The 20,593-nt window shown below is 40.2% G+C and overlaps 1 protein-coding gene across 1 annotated transcript in view; it reads left to right on the forward strand.

Moving 5' to 3' along the window:
• GRIK1 (glutamate ionotropic receptor kainate type subunit 1) overlaps positions 1-20,593 on the forward strand; it is a 340,717-nt gene that overhangs the window by 246,041 nt on the left and 74,083 nt on the right. The window contains exons 5-6 of the mRNA XM_002924137.2: positions 11,925-11,978; positions 15,135-15,308. Of these exons, the coding sequence (XP_002924183.1) occupies positions 11,925-11,978; positions 15,135-15,308 (228 nt within the window). The remainder of the gene's footprint in view (positions 1-11,924; positions 11,979-15,134; positions 15,309-20,593) is intronic.

Below are 20,593 nucleotides of genomic sequence, written 5' to 3' on the forward strand. Positions count from 1 at the left end.
TTGCCTCTTCAGTGAAATGCATAGTCACTTTCAAATCCTGTAATAGGATTGAGAAAGCAAGTCACAATTTCAAGCACGGTAACCGGAATCCTAATGCTTCCCTGATAGAAAGGGAGGGAACGCTGTGATGCTCCATCCAGCAGGGAAGCTGCCTCAGGGCTGCGCCAAGTCCCTGAGCTGGAGAGCGGCCATACTGAGCGTGAACATACTGTTTCCGACTCAGGAAACCTGCTCTCTTGTTTACAAGAGAACAAGTGTGTCAGAAGAGAGACTTTTTTCCCCTCACGACACTTATAGCAATGAGTATGAAGCTATAATTGAGCCATTAGTCTCCATAAAACATTTGAGTACCAAAATATTTTGTGGAATTATATCACATTTTCTCCTGTCAACGTTCGTGAGCTCTTGCTTTTATTTTTTTTCCTTTCTGCCAATTAACATAAAAACCAGGCCAGGGAGAAAATATTTTTTTTTTTAATGCCTGGCTTCCCTCTACTAGGAAGTGCAGTGGCAATGCTGATTAATCAAATAATTTGGTGCATTGATTCTTTCCTCATAGAAGCTGGGCCTATTGCCTGGGACCAGGACAAGCAGAAGTGGTTAGAAGGGGACAGGACAGAAGCACTGTCAGTCTACATCTCTCAACACAGAAAACAGCCAGTCAAGCAGTATAGCTGTGACATGCCAAGAGGTTGCAAACCTGTGTTTGGAACCCACACCCACGAAGTCAGATACGCGACTCCATCTCTAATCATAAACACACAGACTAGACCAAAGACCTTAAGAACGACCTTTTACGGAACTTCCTGTGTGGCCAGGCACTGTGCTAAGCAGATAAAATGCATCACTCACTTAATTTTTATGAGAAAATTTTGTACACAAGAAACTGACAGAGCAGAGAGAGATTTTATAACTTGCCCAAGGTCACAGAGCCAGCAGTGGCTAGGCTGGGATTTGAAACTTATCTCAGGATTTAAAAGGGAAAAAAGCATCCCAATCTGCTGCTGTTACATACACCAAGATGCCCGCTGCTTCTCCTCGCGAGAGAACATGGAACCCATTCTAGTTAAGCTTCGTACTCCTTCAATGCAGCTGTTTCATTCTATCCTCCAACATCCAGTCACTCATCTACTTTATGTTAAGTCCTCAAGAAATGTTGATTATATTGACGCCTAGGAGAGAATGTGGTAGGGACACAGTAGAAAAATTCACTCTTTCATTTAACACATATTTGTTGAGCACTGATTGAAGGTGAGAAAGATACAACAGGAAAAACAACAAGAAAAAAATAAATCCTGGCCCCTTGAGCAAAAGAGAGCTTGAAAATGAAAGTCACTAAATGTGGCTATCCAATGCCCACAGACTGGTGAAAGACGGGAAGCTCATTTCTAAAGTGGGAAGGGACTGGGACTAGAGTCTTAGACTGAAGGTTGGTAGATCCCATTGCAAATTCTGCACTTGTCCTAATAGAATAAAATAATTGCCATTCACTAGGCACTCACTATGTGTCAGAATATGCTGTGCATTTGACTGGGATATCTTCTTGTCCTCTCAAAATATCCCATGTTACAGACGTGACAGATGAAGTTCCAGGTCATCTACCTAATGGGAAGGCTGAGATTTCAAGCCAGGGCTTAACATGCCCATGACCTGAGTTTCTTAGATCCTTTAAATATGCTACTTTGAGCAAGTCTGGTGATTCTTCTTCCACCCAGTCACTTCATGTAAAATAGGATTGCTGGATTCTAATCTTGCTAATTTAAGTGATCAAGAATCTTCCCAGTGTCCAAACATGAAGAATCTGCACATTGCACTTAGTAGACTTTCAAAGAAATAGGGATCCAATTAAGCAGCTCGTGCTTTTTGTTTGTTTGTTTTTAAGTTCCTTGAGTCCTTCCGTAGTCCTGGAGACAGTTAATTGATAGGAAGTCCATTACTTGGCTAAATCCCGACAATGTAATAATGATGACTCTCAATTAATTCTGATGATAATTTGCAGTATATCATATAATTATTTTGGCAGCACATTCTCATCCTAATTGTATCTCTCAGGCTGATATTAAAATCTATTTACGGAATTCCTGAGCATAAAGTTAGTTTTGGTTGGAAGGAGCGGTTCATAGATATGAGTATGTTACTTAACACGCACAAGAATTAATTGACCTCTGTGGATAACTAACAATGTAGTGAAGGGACTTGCAATGTGCCCATACTCTTAGTGCCCAGGATGCCCACTTGCATACTCGCAAAAACTTCCAAACAATATATTTGGAAAAGGGTATGGATTTGTTTCTATCTGAATTGGGAGGAAATAAAAATCACACGTGTGCCTCAGAAATACTCCAATGCTTAATTCCAGCTACGTCAGAATTTGGCTATAATAGGTGATAAGGGAAATTATCCTTGCAATAGAAGTGGGGGTAATTTAGAAGGAATCATGTAAATAATTTGAATATGTGTACATCAAAGCATGTCTTAACATCCTTTAGCAGGATTAGTGAACCTCGGCTTTATTGAAAATTTTGGGGATGTTCATTCCCCTCAATGTGCCTTTTTCAGGAGAAAGGATCCATAGCTTCTCTCAGGTTCTCTAAAGAAGCCTGAAGATTGAAGTAGGTTAAAAATCACCTTGCTGTGTTAACCACATCAGCTTCCTCAACCCTTCATCAATGCAAGATTTTACCAAAAGAATCTGACCACCCTACTTTCCCCATGATTGTTAGCCAAATCCTTTCTGCTTCAGGGTGACCCTGTAGGATGTAAATTTCGCCGTTTATTCAGCTAGCATGTATTAGATGTTTTGTATGCGTCAAAGGCTATGCCAAGGTAGAGGGGGAATAAAATATAATGAAAAACCCCACTGTATTGGATGAGGTCATTTAGCAAAGGACCTTGTGATTCATTATTTGCTACATCTGTAGAATGGGAATATCATAGTACATATCTCACATTGTTCTGAGAGAAGATCAATACGGCAGTGCCTATAAGGCACTTAGCCCACCGCCGATGCATGAAGTATCCCACATGTGAGAGCTTCCCATTATCAGTAGCGTCAGAGGTATTGTGCCTAGACAAAACTACAAGAGCGATACAGTGTTTCCCACTGCTAGCCCTGTCAGTGCATTACCTCCTACGCTTTGTCACAACGGTCCCCAAACCTCCCCTCGGCCTGGCTTCCCAAGTCTCTCTACCATACCTCGCCCGATGTCATTAAATCTCCACACCAAACTTAACCCACTACATCTTTCTCCTCTTCCTTCTTCATTCAACAACTTTCTCCTCCTGCCCCTGTCTTGGTGACCAGAACCACCAGCCAGTTGCTCAAGCCAGAAACCTAGGAGTTCACTTGACTCGACATTACCCTTCCTTTGTGAGTTACCAGATATTGTAGCTTCTGCCTTCTGAATATGTTTCAGATCCAACCTCTTTTTCTCCATTTCTACCATCTTCCTCCTACACTACTACAATTGATTGTCTCAAGCCCCACTTTTTTCCCCATCCAGCATCCATGTAGCCTCAAAAACTATACATTCCAATAAAATGTATGACCTTATTTCACTCGTTTGAAATTCTTGAGTGCCTGACCATGAGGCCCGAATGCCTTAAGTACAAAGGATGCATTGTTTCACACGTCATGCAAAGCCCTCCACATCGTGTACTCACTACCATTATAACACTTAGTACACAGAAATATCTATTATCATGTCTATGGCACATTTTAACAACAACAACAGCAAAAACCTGTTACCATTTTTTTTTTTTTTTACAAACTGTCCTTTCTTGATGAAAGTTAACTCCATTAAAGAGATTAAAGGTCTTCCCAAACATCACCAAAGGGATCCGAAATTAGGATCTAATTAATTCTAATATCTAAAGAGATATTGGAATGAAATAGCAATGTAGGTCCGAAATCCTGACAGAAGGAGGAAGAGTGAGGGTCCTCATGGAACCTATGACACCGTCCAGGGCACAACCTTGTACAGCTGGGTCCAGCTCTCTGGGCAGACGGCTCCCTCGAAACTACACGGACAGCTTAGCAAGTTCTCTCAGTTTGGGGGAATTCATTCCTTATGATAAAGCTCCAACTTCTGTGATTCTTACTCTGGTCTCACCAAACAACCACATGCTTTTATTTGGGTTCTCAAAGTTCAGAAGAACTTTGTGCAAATTATTGACTTTCTGGGGTACCTGGTTGGCTCAGTCAGTTAAGCCTCTGCCTTCAGCTCAGGTCATGATCCCAGGGTGCTGGGATCAAGCCCCGCATCAGGCAGCAGGGAGCCTGCTTCTCCCTCTCCTTCTGCCTGCCACTCCCCCTGCTTGTGCTCTCTCTCTCTCTCTGTGTCAAATAAATAAATAAATAAAATCTTTTAAAAAATTACTGACTTTCCTGCAAGGAAAGTACATTGACATGTACCTCCTATTATCAGTTAATAAGTTAATATAGCATCAAGAGCCCAGGATTGAAATCAAACCTGGGTTCAACCGCTATAACTATGCTCTGTCTTTCAAATCTATAAAGTGAGGAAAACACCTTCTCCCCAGTAGTATGTAAAACAAAACAAAACAAAACAAAATCCAAAACCAAAACCAAAACCAAAAGCTATTACAGCAGTGGACATTTTGTAACACTCGGAAAACAGTCGCTATGATCATTATTGTTATAGCTTAAAATATAAGTTTGGTTAATATAAATAGGTGATTCTCAGCTCTGTCTGCATGTGAGTATTACCTGGAGAGCTTTGAACAGATACCAGTGCCTACAGCATATCCCAGACCAAATAAATCAGAATATTTAGAGATGGGGCACAAGCATTGGTGTTTTTTAAAAGTTCTTTGGAGTTGCTAATACACTGAGAAACACTCATATAAATAGTTCCTTGACCTGATAGTTATTAAATAAATTGACAAAATAAAAAGTCCAAAAACCTGAAGAACAGGACTCAGGCTCACGATGACTTCACTAGTCTATAGACGTCTCACGAGACCAGCAAGATCACTACTTAATGGCAGCATGCCCATCTCTCCCTCAAAAAGTTATCTCCAGGGTAATTGGAGGCATCGTTTTTATTACTACCATTATGAAAGTAGCTTCTTGCAAAAGGACTACACAGTATTCAACATCTTTATTCTCTGTTAACTTTCCAAACTTGTTCAGGACTTTGTGTCGATTTGTTCAATACTTTGCTGTTCAAACTTTTCTTCCATTGCTTTCTTCTTTTTTAAACATCATTTTTTTCCCACCAATGTTCCCTGGATGTTGCAGAGAGTTTATTCTTTCAGTTCATGTAATCCTCCAAAATCTTTACACTCTCCTTTTGGCGGATTGCCTAGTTCATTCTTCCAGGGGAAATCTTTTCTCCTGCTCTGTTGTCAGCATTCCATATCCCTTAAATCTCATAATCTCTTCTGTTGTGCACCTGGGTGGTGCAATCTGGCTCTTCTAGTAGGATTATGTCCTGAAGCGAAACTGAATCTCATTGGTTTTCACTCCATTTATTAATATCTATTAACATCAGCTTCCCTTCTCCTCCTGACCATCCTCCTAGAGGGAGAAACTTAAAAGAAACTAAGACGGCAAGATATTCCCAAAGAGTATGACTATTTCATTCACCAACACTTTGAGGAATATCCTTTGCTTTCCTTTCATTTCTCGTGGCGGGAGGAAGAAAGTGGCCTGGGTTTGTCAATGGATACCACAATCTTCCAGTGGAAGGAAAAGCCCTAGGCTGTTTGTGGGTGGCTTGTATCTGTACCCATGCACATCATTAGCTTGTGCATGTGAAAGGAGGGACACAGAAAAATTTAGAAAGCTTTCAACTTCAAACACTTTTCCCCTTGACACATGCACTTGCTATTACGATACCAAAGTTGTCAGCCTCAGTTGTGATCTGTGCCATGATCACAGAAAGATGAGCAAATGAGGTGCATTCCTACTTTCCTACTGCTGGTGTAACAGATTTTCCTACTGCTGGGGTAACAGATTTTCACAAATGTGGTGGCTTAAAAGAATACAAATGCATTCTCTTATAGTTGTCGCAAGTCTGAAGTCAAGGTTTTGCCAGGGCTGCATTGCTTTTGAAGGCTTTAGGGGAGAATCCATTCCTTGCCTTTTCTGGTTGCTAAAGGCTGTCCTCATTCCTTGGCTTGTGGCCCCACATCGATTGCCTTCCCCCCCCTTCTACTTTCACATCACTTTCTCTGCCTTCTGACCCTCTGCTTCCATCTTATAAGGACCCTTGTGATTATATTGGGCCCACCTGGATAAACCAGAGTAACCCCCCTCCCCCTCAGCATAAACCCCCCCAAATTAAAATCCTTAACTTAATCACATCTGCAAAGTTCTTTTTTCACATATAAAGTAACATTTTAATAGATTCTCGAAATTAGGATATGGACATTTTTATGGGGCTGTTATTTGGCCTACTCCATAAGGAGTTCTATACACCTAATATGCTATTTTCTGTACATTCCAGTTACCTTTGCAGATATGGGTGATGATCGTTTATTTTGGAGTGAGCTTTTTTTTTTTTTTTTTTTTTTTTACAATGATAAAGACTGATCTCAAGGCTTACTCATACTTAGCTTGGTGCCAAAGGTGCGTCCTTCTCAAAGGATAGTGTAGACACAGCCTACAGCACCACAGTTGGCAGGTGAGAAAGACCTATACCTTAACGCATGTTAAGGATTTCTTCTTAAAATCACTGCTTGGAAACTTGATATCATTCAACTGATTTCCTGAAGATTACTTTGTGCTGAAATAAGTTATTTCTATCTTGAGGTAAAACCATTATTTTAACCACATTGCACGTCGTACATTTGGAAGTTGTTCACTTGAAATTATTGACTAAAAACTACATCTGATGGTTGAGAATTTATCCTGATACTGAGAAGGCTGTAAAAGAAGCAATACACTTTAGGTTAGTCAATATAAAGTTCGAAGACACATATTTTTCAATGGAAAGATGCAGTAATAAAAATGCTTATAAATATTAGAATACTCAAAATTGTTCAGGAGGGCTCCAGGTTCCATTTTAAGTTTCTGCTACTATGATACCAGCATATGCCAATTGTTTGGACATATGGCTTGCCCTTAGCAATGGATACTGAGAATGTGTAGAGAATTTTTTTGTTACTACCTCCATATCACTGCATTGCCTTCTGAAAAATGATCAGGTTGATGGTGCAGGCTTCTTGAGATACCAGAGCATGTTATCAGAAGACTTTTACCCATAGACTTCCCAGGTATCTTATAGGCCAACTGTGTCACCAACCACAGAAGTTAGAACCCACAAATTATGTTGGTCATCTTCATCTAGACTTGAACAAGGGCTCTCAAGACAAACTAAAACATGATCTTTGTGTTGCTCAGGTTATATGTGATAACCCGTCTAAATTCAAGAGATAGGCTTTGCCGAGAACAATAGGACTACACCAAGGAAAGTCAATGCTGCTGTCAACAAGGTCATGAGTGTTCTGTTATAAAAGCTCCAGAGAGCAGATGGGGCCGCCATTGTTAATGAGCAATAACTATGTTCCAGGGTATAATGATAAAAGGACCATTAGAATTGTCCTTTTGAGAGTCAACTACCAATGAATTTTATTTTATCTTCTGATGATTCATTTTAACTGCAAAAGGAAGAAAATGGTAATTATTTTCAAGCCACCGAAACAACAGAATAGTCATATGGCACTTCCATAATAGTATAATCCAGAGAAACTCTTCAAATAGGCATGAGTCACCCCTCCTCTAGCTGGTTTAAGGATTATGTTTTCTAGATAGCATGGAATATCATATATATGCAAAGTATCAAGACTTTCAGTCTTTTGGTATTGTTCTCTGTGTTAATCAGGGTTCTCCAGAGAAACAGAACCAATAGGAGATAGATATGAAAAGATTTATTATTAGGAATAGGTTCACATGACTCTGGAGGCTGAAAAGGTCCACAATCTGCCATCCACAAACTGGAGGCCCAATAAAGCTGTGTTATAATTCCTGCTTGAGTTTGGAGGCCTGAGAACCAGAAGAGCCAGTGGTGAAAATTTTAGTCCAAGAGCAGGAGAAAAGCAAAGTTCCAGCTCAGGCAGGAAGGCAAGAAAGGATGAAAAAAGATGCATTCCTCCTTGCTCTGCCTTTCTGTTCTATTCAGAGTCTCAGTGGACTGGATGATGCCCACCACACTGGGGGGTCATCTGCTTTGCTGAGTCACCAATTCAAAAGCTTATCTCATCTGGAAACACCCTCAGACACACCCAGTCTGGGCATCCTTTGGCCTGGTCAAGTTGATACATATAATTAACCATCACCATCTCTTTTGAGTTCTTATAACTGATTCTACAGGGACATAGAGTACGATTAACTTTTAATAGTATTTTGTTGGAGGCCTTTTTTGTTACTCTAATCCAACCCAGCTACATGAGATCTGAATAGTTCCTCCCTCTTTATAAGAAAAAGATCTTTCAGCTTCTCCCAAGATTTATTTATTATGTGTTATATATTTATTACACAAGGAATTAAATCAGCCTAGAAAATACATTTGAAACAGAATGATAAATACTTTTTTTTGAAAGGGAGAGGAATTGAAAAGAAGGGGGAAACTAGATAAGCAAAACAAAGCTGAATGGTGTCAGCACACATAGAATATATACCTTGTATTCCTACTTGTTGCTAAAGGAGAACCCACAATTTTCACCCTCAATGCCCCAGCAGTCAAAACAAAGTCATCAAAAAGAGCACTTACATGCCTTGCAATACTCATGAAACAGAAAATTGTATTTATTCAGAAAAAAACAACTTGCTATGGCCCTCATAACTTTGTTAGCCACCTATCAGGGTGAAATCTCTAGAGGGTGATTTATGTCAGTATCTTTCCTACCTCCTTGGCCAAAACCAGCACATGGTCCCATCCAAACACAAGAGGGGGAGAAATGCAATCCTGCCATTTGCCCTTCCAGCTGGGAAATTGCCCTTCCAGGGGCACAAATTATGTCTAAACTACGGGTCTTCTAAAATCAAGAAGAAGAGTAAATACTGGATATTATCCCTCTTATAGATATATAATGTTATTGAAAAGGCTGGATTTTTTACTGTCTATCAATCTAAGTCAATGATATGATGCCAAGGGTTATCAAATAATGATAATTCTGTTAAGAAACAACCATTGTTAAAAGAACATATTAGTGGAAGCAATGAAAGACAAGACACCATCAATATGAATAGTATTGACAGCCACATTTATTACACATTAGTGTGTGTGGTGTGATGTGCTGTGTTTTGTGCTGTTAAAAATGATTTAAAGATAGCCAGAATGAGTTTCTAGAAATACTGCCTTGGTAAAGTATACATTGCCTGGGTTGGCACCACCCACCTAGTCTGGCAGACAAGTACGCTATCAAAGTTCAAAGAAGGTAGTGTTTCTAAGGAAAAAGTCAGTTTTGCAAAGATTAGAAAACTCCCCATATCATGATTATACTTTTTTTATTTGAAAAACTGACATTTATCTTGATGTGACATTTTCTTAATCCCTTAATGACTTTTAGTGGAAATAACAACGTGCAGAGAGAAAATCGTCATGTGAATGCAATACTTTTATTTATAAAGTATACTACCATTAAACGACAGAGCTCCTGGCCCCAACCAGTCTACAGACTCTCACATGGACAGTTGTTTAAAAAGCACCACTTTTGGTGCTACTGGCTTAAGAACTTCTGGTAAGAACCCAGAAGCTTTTCATTCACCTGTGTCCTAGAGAGTCCACAAAGGTTGCAGGTGAATGATTCATGACTATACGTATTTCTTAATTCCCGTTTCTAAGATGTTCAAGGGAAGAACCAGGAGGCACTGACCCAGACGCTAGGTAGGAATGTCAAGTACAGAGATTTTTCTAGTGTGCCAAATAAAAGGGTTCTTTCTGCAATAAAAGTAGACCTGTTAGCTGAATATTCACTGCATCTTCATAACTCTTTTCTAACATTAAATAAGAGGTATATCAAATGAATGTTTGCCTCCAGGAATTAAAAAATAATAAGGATTCATTGAATGGTTGCTTAAAAGGCTGCGGGGGGGGGGGGGGCCTANGGGGGGGGAGCCTATGCCCTCAATTGGTGACTAAATGTCTCCATAATCCAATTTTAAAAGAAAAGTCAGCCCAAGTGAAAAGCTAAAAATTCAGGTGCCTTTTTGTTTCTTTTTCAGTTTCAGAAACAATATTTTAAATCTCAGTGTCCAGCTCTATATCTTGACATAAAACTTACCTCGTCCTCTCTGAACAGGTAGTCTTGGCTGCAATTACACTATCTAATGACCAAAGTGAAAAATTGGATTCCTGACTGACCCCGGCAGGTTAGCTCTTTATGCGCCATGAAATAAGAGACCAGCTAACAGGACCTCACCGCGCATGGCTTTAAACGTTATTGATGGCCCTAAAGCAATTCTACACTTTTTAAAATTCTTTTGTGCGCCTGGTCTTGTTATCACCATAGGAGTGACTTACACACGGTGGGCTCATGATTCAGAGAGTTTCCTGTCATTTGTCTTACCTTCATGACATTACAATTTCACTAAATATTCCTCTGGTCTCCACATTAGCAGAGAGGGCGACAGCAGCTCAGGATTGGTGTGTTCTGTGCTGTCCACGAATACCCTCTTCATTCTTTATCCCTTCTCACATAAAATCGTTCGAGTTTACGTATCTTAGGAACTTTCTAGGACCTCTGATAACACGTGTTGCCTATCCTGCGATCTTTTCAATCCGTCTCTTCAGTTGAAGTTATGAAAGTCTGTTCTTTGGTGTGAATGGACATGTTTTCCACGGAGTGGTGTTTCTCAACCAGTGCTATGAAACACAGAAACCCAGGCTCTGCTCTGAGGAATTCCAGTTCCGGATGTCTCTGTGATGGAGTCTAAGAATATCTGATTTTAAAACTTCCAGAGGGGATTCTCATTTGCATTCAAATTTTATCAGAGTTGTGGGGAAAACTGCCCTGCAAATTTAATTTCTGAGTCTTTTCTGTTCATTTCTATACAAATGCCAAGAAACGGCACCCAAATAGTCCTTTGCTGACCTCCCCTCACCCAAGGAAGGTGAGACCCTTGATTTAGAAGATATAGAAACCTTTCTTTACCTCCAAATCATTTGCAGCTGCTTCTTCTCAGTGGACACCATTTCCAGGAATCTAAAAGTAAGATCACATTTTAATAAACTGCCTCTACCTAGAACCCTTGTCCTTCCTCTTCACCTCTTTTCCCCCTTCCCTAACAGAATGTCCAGAACTGTCAAGATCCCAAGTAGGTAACTCAGGATCAAAATTAGGAGGCAGTGTGATATTTGTACAAGAATAGTCCCCATCCTCCTATCTATAAACAAATCCTCTTTTCCCCTACTCATACTGTGGGATAAGATGGGGAAAGCAGTAGAGAGAAAGGCTTCAGAGATATGCATATGTATCAACCCTCATTTAAATATATCTACATACCAGTATTGCATTTCAACATTTAATGAGTTCTTCCTTGAGGCAGTAAGATAAGTATTAAAGCTAAGGAGATCAATAAAATATCTATCTAAGCATGAGGTTACTCAGACACTTAGGCAATAAGGATGGCAAAACACTGTTATTAGGGACAGATACAAATATTAAATTTGTTGCGCATAAACTATTTTTAAATTTTTTTTGAGTTTAAATTAGACCTACCACTTCAATGAAGATCGAACATAGTCTAATGAAAGAGCATTGGATGGAGGTTAATGGCCCGGGTCCTCATCAGCCCACATCAGCCACTGATCTGTCTCAGGTTTCTGATCTGCTGAATCTGTGGTTTCCAAAGCCCCTTCCTGCTCTATGTCCTCAAGCTATTGCCGTTGCCCTGCTAATGATCTATTTCTTATTATAGTTCTGTCTGATTCTTTCCCCTTATTTCTCTTTCGCAGATTCTGTTCATGGGCATGATGACCGAGTACTATCACTACTTTTTCACAACCCTGGTAAGCACTTCGGGTTTAGAAACAGTCTCCAGTTATTTCAAAAGTCAGCCACACCAGTGTCAAAAACAGGATATTGTCATGGAGATTTGTCTTACTTTCCTCAGAATCCTGTAAATCCAGAAATGCTGAACAGCAGGTTCTTTCTTTCTTTCTTTCTTTTTCTTTTTTTAACTAACATCAGTGCATGTGCATCTGGAAAGGGATTAAAATGATACTTTCATTAAATAGAAACTGTCAAAGTGCAAACGAGTCATAAAGAAGAATCATCTACATTTTCTATATACATAGAAGGCACACTAAAGTGTATCTTGGCTTTTTTGATCTTCTGTGATTTATCCACCTGTGTCCAGCAGATAGCTAGGTTAGCCAGGGGTCACCGACGAGGTGTTTTGAAGATCAAGAAAAGGAGGGCGGGAGATGCTTTGCACAGGGAACGTTTTTCACCCTTAAAAAAAAAAAAATCATGGTTCTGAGCCTAAGAAATTCAAAAGAAACGATAACATCCTTAATTTTGAGATTATCATATCAAGAGAGACTGATTTAGGGCATTTAACACATCAAAATGATGTGATAGCTCTCATTCAATTTTAAAAATCAGCCCCCCCCCACACACACACACTCTCTCTCTCTCTCTCTCCACTTTCTCACAGGAGAATAAAACAAAAAACCAATCTTCTTTGCTAATCTGTAACGATGTGTCCACTGAAATCTACCCAAGTTCTGGGAAATTTCCTAAGAGTATCATTTTACCAAATAAAACTGGCAAGGTAAGCTGATGAGTAAGGGAAATGAAAGAATTTGGAACAAGTACCAGGCAGCTGTCCTTGAATACATCCTACTAATGGAAGCAGTGAATTCTGCTCCTCATTCAACTATCTCTGGGAGCATGTAAGGGACACATGAGACCAAGGTACTGGGGCAGGTGCCAAAATCATCACTGTTCCAGAGCTGGGGGCAAGGGAGCGGGATGCAGGGCAGAAAATCTTGAACTAAAGTTTTCATGATCTTCCTTCCATCATTGACATCAGGCTTCTGTCAGAACAGTTGAAGAAACCCTTGAGAACACGAAAGCTTCTTACTCGGTTCACAAGTACAGCCCTTCCCCCATCACCATGAACACCTGGGTTCTGCTCAAGGCAGCATGGACACCTGCCTCAGAACTTTCTATCATCCCTGGCTGTGCACACTCCTAAGAGCTGGTTTCGTTGAAATTTGAGAAAGAATTGGAACGATGAAACCTGAAAAGCCTGGTCTTCACCGAGACCTTTCAGGAGCAAACAACTCGCCTTCACAGTCTTCTTTTTTCATCCTTCGCTAACAAGCAGATGTTAAAAATCGGGCCCTGGACTTTCCATATTCTATATTGCACAGGAACCTCAATTTGTAGGCCAACCTCATCTTGCACCTGTGCAGTGCATTCATTTTAACACACAGTATTATGGACTGTGGAGTCCACGAGGGATTCCATGTGCATCCTGGAATTTCCTGACTTCGTGTAGTTTGAGTAACTTTCCTTCTATTCATTGAGTGCGCTAAAGGAAATCATTCTTTTTAGGGCCTTATTCTTTAAATTTGCTTCCTTAAGCATTTTCCTTTGTTTTTATCTGCGTTCTGCCATGCTTTGCTTTTTATATTCTTACCATTCTTGCCCATGAGTATTGATGAAACTTAAAGAAGAAAGAAAGTTACGTAGTACAAGGGGAAAAAATCTAACACTTTAGAAGACAGTACTCTTTTTCTGATACTGAGCCAGGAGCGCAGATCTGCCCTCTTAAAGCTCTACAGTCTAATCCAATGTCATCTTGGGAAAGGACAGCGGTGTAAAGAATTATTCAAAAGAACAAATCTGTGCGTATCTTCTGCAAATACAGATCGTGAGGTGTCTCCGAAACTTCTTCTCCTTAGGAAGCACAGTCATCACTGATCATATACTATCTTGCATTACACTTCCATCAACCAGTTACACTGTTAGGAAGTTTTTGTGGAAGTTTTTCTCTTTTTTTTTTTTTTCCTGTTAAATGTTATTTTGAAAGTTTGGTTTATTCTCAATGTGAGATATTTTTAATGACATATGTTAAAGTCAAACCTTTCTTCACAAGAAAAAGGTGAAATTTTTATATCGTTTTAAACATGAATCAACAAGGGCAAGTTGCTTAAGCATCTGCCTTCGGCTTAGGTCATGATCCCAGGGTCCTGGGATTGAGCTCCTAGTAGGGCTCTCTGCTCAGCGGGGAGTCGGCTTCTCCCTCTCCCACTGTCCCCCCTCCCCACCCCCTGCTCATGCTCTCTCTCTCTCAAATTAATAAAGAAATAAACAAAAATCTTAACAAAGTAAATATGCATCAGCATAAACGTCTGGATTACACTCAGTGTCGTTTGTAATGGAAAACACAAGTACGTTAAACTTTTCTACCTGAAACATTGTCTGAAAGGCAATTAGTTCTACTGTTATGATACTTGTGTTCACACAACCCTATGCTCTAGTTTATTCTCTGAAGAGAATGCTTCGCTTCTTACTCAGAGCTTGCGTCCAATGAATGTTCTTCATACACTCATTGTGGGGGGCGTGGGTCAACGAGCGAGGGAATGGTATTTTTTCTGCTGGAAGTGGATCTTCTTATCACATGCATATGCGAGTTCCGAATTTCGTCTCCTTTACAAGATCTGAGGCAGCAAGAAGCAATGGAGAAGAGCAGTACTACCACGGACAAACGGGTCACCCTTGGACCGGTCACATCACCGCTCAGAAATTCAGAGTCTTCATCTGTAAAATAAAAGCATTAGACCAAATGGACACAAAGATCCCTCCCAACTCCCCAAACACTATATTCTAAAAAACAGAACTCTAATTTCTCAGAATATTGTCACCTGTGCCCAAGGGCATACTCACTATTCACAGCCAAATTCCTCTTCTTGATTTATCCAAATTCTAAGAGTATTGCAAACAAAATAGAGGGAAATGAAAACTGCTCACTGCCTTAGAGTTTCTCAGACGGTGTGCAAGGGGAGAACAACGGGAAGTGTTCTTTCATGAAGCAGTGTGAGGACATTTTAGTTTTAATCCACCGGTTGCTTCTGCATTCATTATTCTGTTTTGCATAAAGAATATTGAAAATGTTAACTCTTTCTACTTTTATCATTTTTAATACTGCACAGGACTTATTTGCTTTAGATCTGGAACTGTACAGGTACAGCGGTGTGAACATGACTGGGTTTCGGCTGCTTAATATTGACAACCCTCACGTGTCCTCCATCATTGAAAAGTGGTCCATGGAGAGACTGCAGGCACCCCCCAGGCCAGAGACTGGCCTCTTGGATGGCATGATGACAGTAAGTACTCTTACAATTACATCCTTTGAGCTGATGTTTTCTTTCGTTAGGGGCGAGGTTAAGAATCTCATATGTTTTCTATAGTGTGAGTATAAGTATTATTATAACCTGTGCCTTGACTTGAATGAGAGAAGAAGGAGTAAACTTTTGAGGTAATTCGAAAACCTATGCAGGGCTACCATCAAAAACTGCTATTTTCAGCTTTCTGACTGTAGGTGTGTCTGAACAAAAAAAAAAAAAAAAAGGTAACAGGAGAAGCCACCACTGTCAGCCCGATGGAGACAAAGCAGAAATCAAAGCAAGGGTGAGTGGAGAGAGTTTTAGGCCTGGGAATGTGGCCCTGGGAAAGAAGGGAGGGAAAGAAGAGGCGTCAGCTGCCTGAAAAGTGATGCAGACAGTTTGCCTTCCTCACTTCTGCCGCATCTCCGTGAGTGATGCACACGTGGAAAAACGCCCGCTCCGCAGACAGTCGGTGTGTTCGCGTGCTTCCTGCCTGGGTGTGGACAGGAACACCTTTGCAGACGCTGACAGTGATTCACACCAGCCATATGTTGCTCTCGAAGCCGATGCCAGGCCCACCTCCTGGCAGGGGAGGGATACTCTCCTGACCAGATAAATTGCAAACCGCTTCATCAGAGAGCGTGTCGCTGACATCATTTGTCTTTCGTTGTCAAATGCATCTACTCTAGCTTTATTTCTCTAATGAAGCTCCCTGCATGATGAAGAAAAGAGCAGGAAAGTTTTTTTAAAAGCTTTCTATGTAGGAATCATGTCATCGAAAGGGAAAGATACTAGGATGTGGGCAGGTAATAGCATTTGAAATTGGCATAGTATTTCATTCTTTGTTCCCATCATTGGGAGAAGCACGCTTGCTTTTAAGATGCAATTTACCGATAACTGAAAGGTATCATCTTGCAGAGAAACGAACTTGGGATTTCTTTTCTTTTTTTACCATTTTTTTTTCATAAGAAACAAATGAATAGAAAAAAATGAATGAATGAATGAAGTGGTTTTGGATGATTTCACGTTCAAGCTCCCTGACTGTTTTTCAAACCTGAAATAACTCTTAAAAGTACACAAAGTGATCCAGGAGATGATGATGGAAAGCATTTTGATACAAATGAGCCTTGGGTGATTTGAAACACTGTTTTGAATAGGAACAAGTAAAGAATATCCAGGGAAATACCAGACTTTCTGAGAGGGGAGGGGGCAAGCTAGAGAGAGAGAGAGAAAAAAAAAAGAGTCAGAGACAGAAACGTATGCTAATACACTTGTTTTTCTCTTCTTCCTCTTGGATTTGTAATTCCAGTGAGTTCAAATATGGCTCAAACCCTCTGCCCACCCACCTTGCCTCCCAATGAGATTTCTATCACAGGCTGAGATCTCCAATAATTGCTACCTGCCCTTGGTATACACCACTAGAAAAGTTACAGTTTGGAGCTGTGTTAACACAGAGTGTGGATTCATGCCAAACATTAAATATTCATCACAAGTATGGCTTAATTTACCCAAAAAAGCATCTGTTGCATTCAGTTATACTGAGCTGACAGGACAGTTTGTGCATATTGACTGAGATGAGGAAAATCACTGAACAAGGTTAGAGCCATGCAAGTCACACCAACTCAGGCCAGGAACGGGGTGCTGCTAGTCCCCCAGGCCTGCTGCTGGTGGCCTGGGCAAATGGCAGTCCCATGGGCAGGAAGGCAGGGTCACGTCCCAATGGATGGAAGAGGTCCTGTTTTGCCTGAAGTTTACTACTGTCATCTCCCTTGAAAAAGGGATTTCTAGGCTCTGTTGTTGCTCTTGTTGTTGTTGTTATTATAAACTATAAAAAAGGAAATGGAGATTTATCAGGAGAAAAGGGCTCACTGGGGCACTAAAAGTGGGGAGAGGAGATAATCAGGTCATGTGTCTACTAGTCAAAAAAAGTGGTAGAACACAGCACCCACTAGAAGTTGGATCCCACAGTCATGCAGATTGCTTTTCCCCCAGTTTTACTGAGATAGAATTGATATATTTCATTCTGTAAGTCTAAGGTATACAGCATAACAGATTGACTTAGATATATTGTGAAACAATAATTGCAATAACCTTAGTTAGCATCCATCATCACCTACAGATATAATAAAAAGAAAAAAAATTAGATACAGTTTTGAAATTGATCCCATGGAGTATAATATTGAGCTTTATTTAACCTAAGAGGCCATTTTGCAGTTCACGGTTTCCTTTTGGATTCTAGTAAAAGGGATCAATTTGGGGATGTGGAAACTGAGTCGCAGCGAGGTTAAAGGGTAGGTTTAAAGGTATCCAGTGGACTAATCTCTGAGTCAAGAGAGCACATGCCATGTCCCCAAGCCAGGGCCCAGATCTAACAAATCTTTGTTCTCAGGTTGCCTCTGTACTCAAATCGTTTTCTTCCCCACCTTCCTGATGAAAAGCCCCCGTGATTTCAGTTCCACTGGTCTGTATTCCTCAGATCTCATGGTTCACTCTTTCTCATGTCTGTTGCATCTGTGGCTCTCACTGCCTAAAACCCTCCCCTGTTCCCATTTGCTGGAATGCCACTTCAGCAGAGAGACCTGGTATTCTGTCTCCCGTGGACTGTTTTCCCTTGCGCTGTAGCCCTACGACTTAGTACCCTGTATTTCGATTGTTTGCTCTGTGCCTTCCCCTACAGCAGTATAAACTCCATGAGGACAGAGGCTTTGTCTTTTTGTGATCTGCTTTATCCCCAGCACTAGAAAAGACCCAGCATAAAGCAGGCCTTCAATAAATATGTATCTAATAAAGGAACTAATGCTAAATAAATAGGAATTGAGCTTCTGCTAAGACCAAGATGTTACATGAAAAATATTCATATAGCCCTACAATAAGTCTGTAGAAGTCCAAAGAGAGCTCCTATAAATAAGAAATAGGCATGCATAGTGAAGATAGAGATTATTCTAAAGTAATACGATTATTTTAAAAATTAGTTAGACTAACCACTCTTTATATTTAAGTAATGTCATTACTAGAATAGAGTTGCATTCTCTGAAATCATATGCATTATACCACTACACTCCAAGCTGAATTTTCCTGTTGCCCTTTATAGTTATATTTTTGTGTGTGCCACATACATATACAGATGCCTGCATGAATATATAATAGAGAAATTTTTAAAAATATGTTTAAAAATACCCATGTGTTTTTTACTTCCACCTACTTATCTAATTTCCTTTCATATTTTTAACTATTAAAAATTTCTTAGAACATCATACACTAAAAATATCTTCAAATAATATTATATATGTCAAAACACAACCAAATCTGCAAATCACATCCAAGCTGAAAAATTCTGACTCCAGGGGTGCCTGGGTGGCACAGCGGTTGGGTGTCTGCCTTCGGCTCGGGGCGTGATCCCGGCGTTATGGGATCGAGCCCCACATCAGGCTCCTCTGCTATGAGCCTGCTTCTTTCTCTCCCACTCCCCCTGCTTGTGTTCCCTCTCTTGCTGGCTGTCTCTATCTCTGTTGAATAAATAAAATAAAATAAAATAAAAATCTTTAAAAAAAAATTCTGACTCCAGACTTAAGAGCCATGGATTAATTAAAGAAGAAAAAATTTTGACTTTAAAATAAGGTTAAAATTGTGTTAATGAAGAAACCTGGTACTGAGTCAATAGAGTTCAAAAATAGTGAAACTTGTTATTTAAAACATCTTGAGATCAAAAAAAGAGTGTTTTACCAACTGAAGTGTTAATTAACTCAATAGAAATTTGGAGTAATTTTACAAAATCTACTTCATTTCTTTTCATTACGTTTAAATTTCTCTTAGCACTTGGGCTGATTCAATCTATTCGCTTTGGATAGACTGGGATAATGGAGTGGCCCATTTTCAGGTGGATTCCTCTCTGATTGTGAGCAAAAATTGTGTATGATTCAACAGTGCATAGGAATTATAATAACAACACAACATTGATCTGTCATTGGCCTTCCCACTTCTTCAAATGCATTCACAGTATCAAGTTCAGTCAATAGCCATATGTTACATGTGTGCATTTCCTATAATCATGATCCAGAAGGAGGCACCTTTGAGTGTCTACCTGAGTGTCCACTGCTGCTCCAGTGACGAACGACAATGGGCTGTGGAATTCAATGGAAAAAGCAAGATCTTTCCAGAGGAGGAAAGCCTAGATTAAGTACTGGCTAGGTCCCCTGAATAACTAAACGGCCCGAGCAGGTTATAGAGCCTCTCTGAGCTCCTTGCTTATCTGTAAATCTGTGTAATAAAACTTTACAGTGTTACTCTACAGATTAAATTAGATAATATATACAAAACCTCCAGGACATAAAATTGAATTTACTTGATGGTACCGGCTGCTATGCCAGTTTGTAGTCAATAAAGGAACAAAAGGCATTCTGAAATCCAGAGGCAGAATCCTCACTGGCTTACAAGAGACATATTTCTTGGTTTGTGCATGTAGCCCAAGACCGTCCCTTACTGGGGACCTGTATGACCTTGTGCGACCCGTGGAATCACCCAGGTATGTTTTCCAACTCCACAAAAGGTCCTCTTTTCCCAATTTCTCACTGTCTCTCTCAAAAGCTGAAAAATACTTATTGAAATTATAATATGCTGACCTTTGTGCCATGTTTGACTGGATCTACTAGAGCTGTTGCCCTAATAACTGAATTTCTAGATTGTGAGTCCTTGATTAGAGCTTTGCTCCCTTCCCCCGACCATTTCCAAACCCCAGGTTCCTTGTGGGTTGCTTCTGCCAGCATCTTGGACCCTCAGGATGTTCACTGCCTCTCCCACCACTTTGGTTCCTCAGCAGCACCCACCCCCGCAAGGGAAACCAGCTAATTCATACTAAGAGACAAATTCTTGCTAGCTCTACGATGTGGGTGAGATATTTGGATTTTAATAGAGGAATCAGTGAGAGAGTAAATTTAGGAAATGACGGGGAAGGGTGTCATTTGGGAGAGCTTCTCTTTCAGAAAACTGCCTTGTCCATCCATAGCAGGTTAGTGAATATTTCTGAATTTCCAGAGAAGATGGGAAATCTATACTTTTTGCCCATTAACTCCACAAAGACTAAGTTCTTCCTTCAGCACTCCAATTTCTTCCAGTTTTTTCCAACAATGTTACATACCAGGAAGGCGGCAAAATGTAAGGCGTCTACAAAGCCACATCCTGTTGTTAGTTCTCCTTCCTAAGGGGTCACATTTCACTGGATTGTGTTGGGGTCCCCAAGACCACATTCAGGTTTGATGATTTGGTTGAAGGACTCGCAGAAATCAGAA

The sequence above is a fragment of the Ailuropoda melanoleuca genome, chromosome 1, assembly GCF_002007445.2.
Source record: "Ailuropoda melanoleuca isolate Jingjing chromosome 1, ASM200744v2, whole genome shotgun sequence".
NCBI lineage: Eukaryota > Metazoa > Chordata > Mammalia > Carnivora > Ursidae > Ailuropoda > Ailuropoda melanoleuca.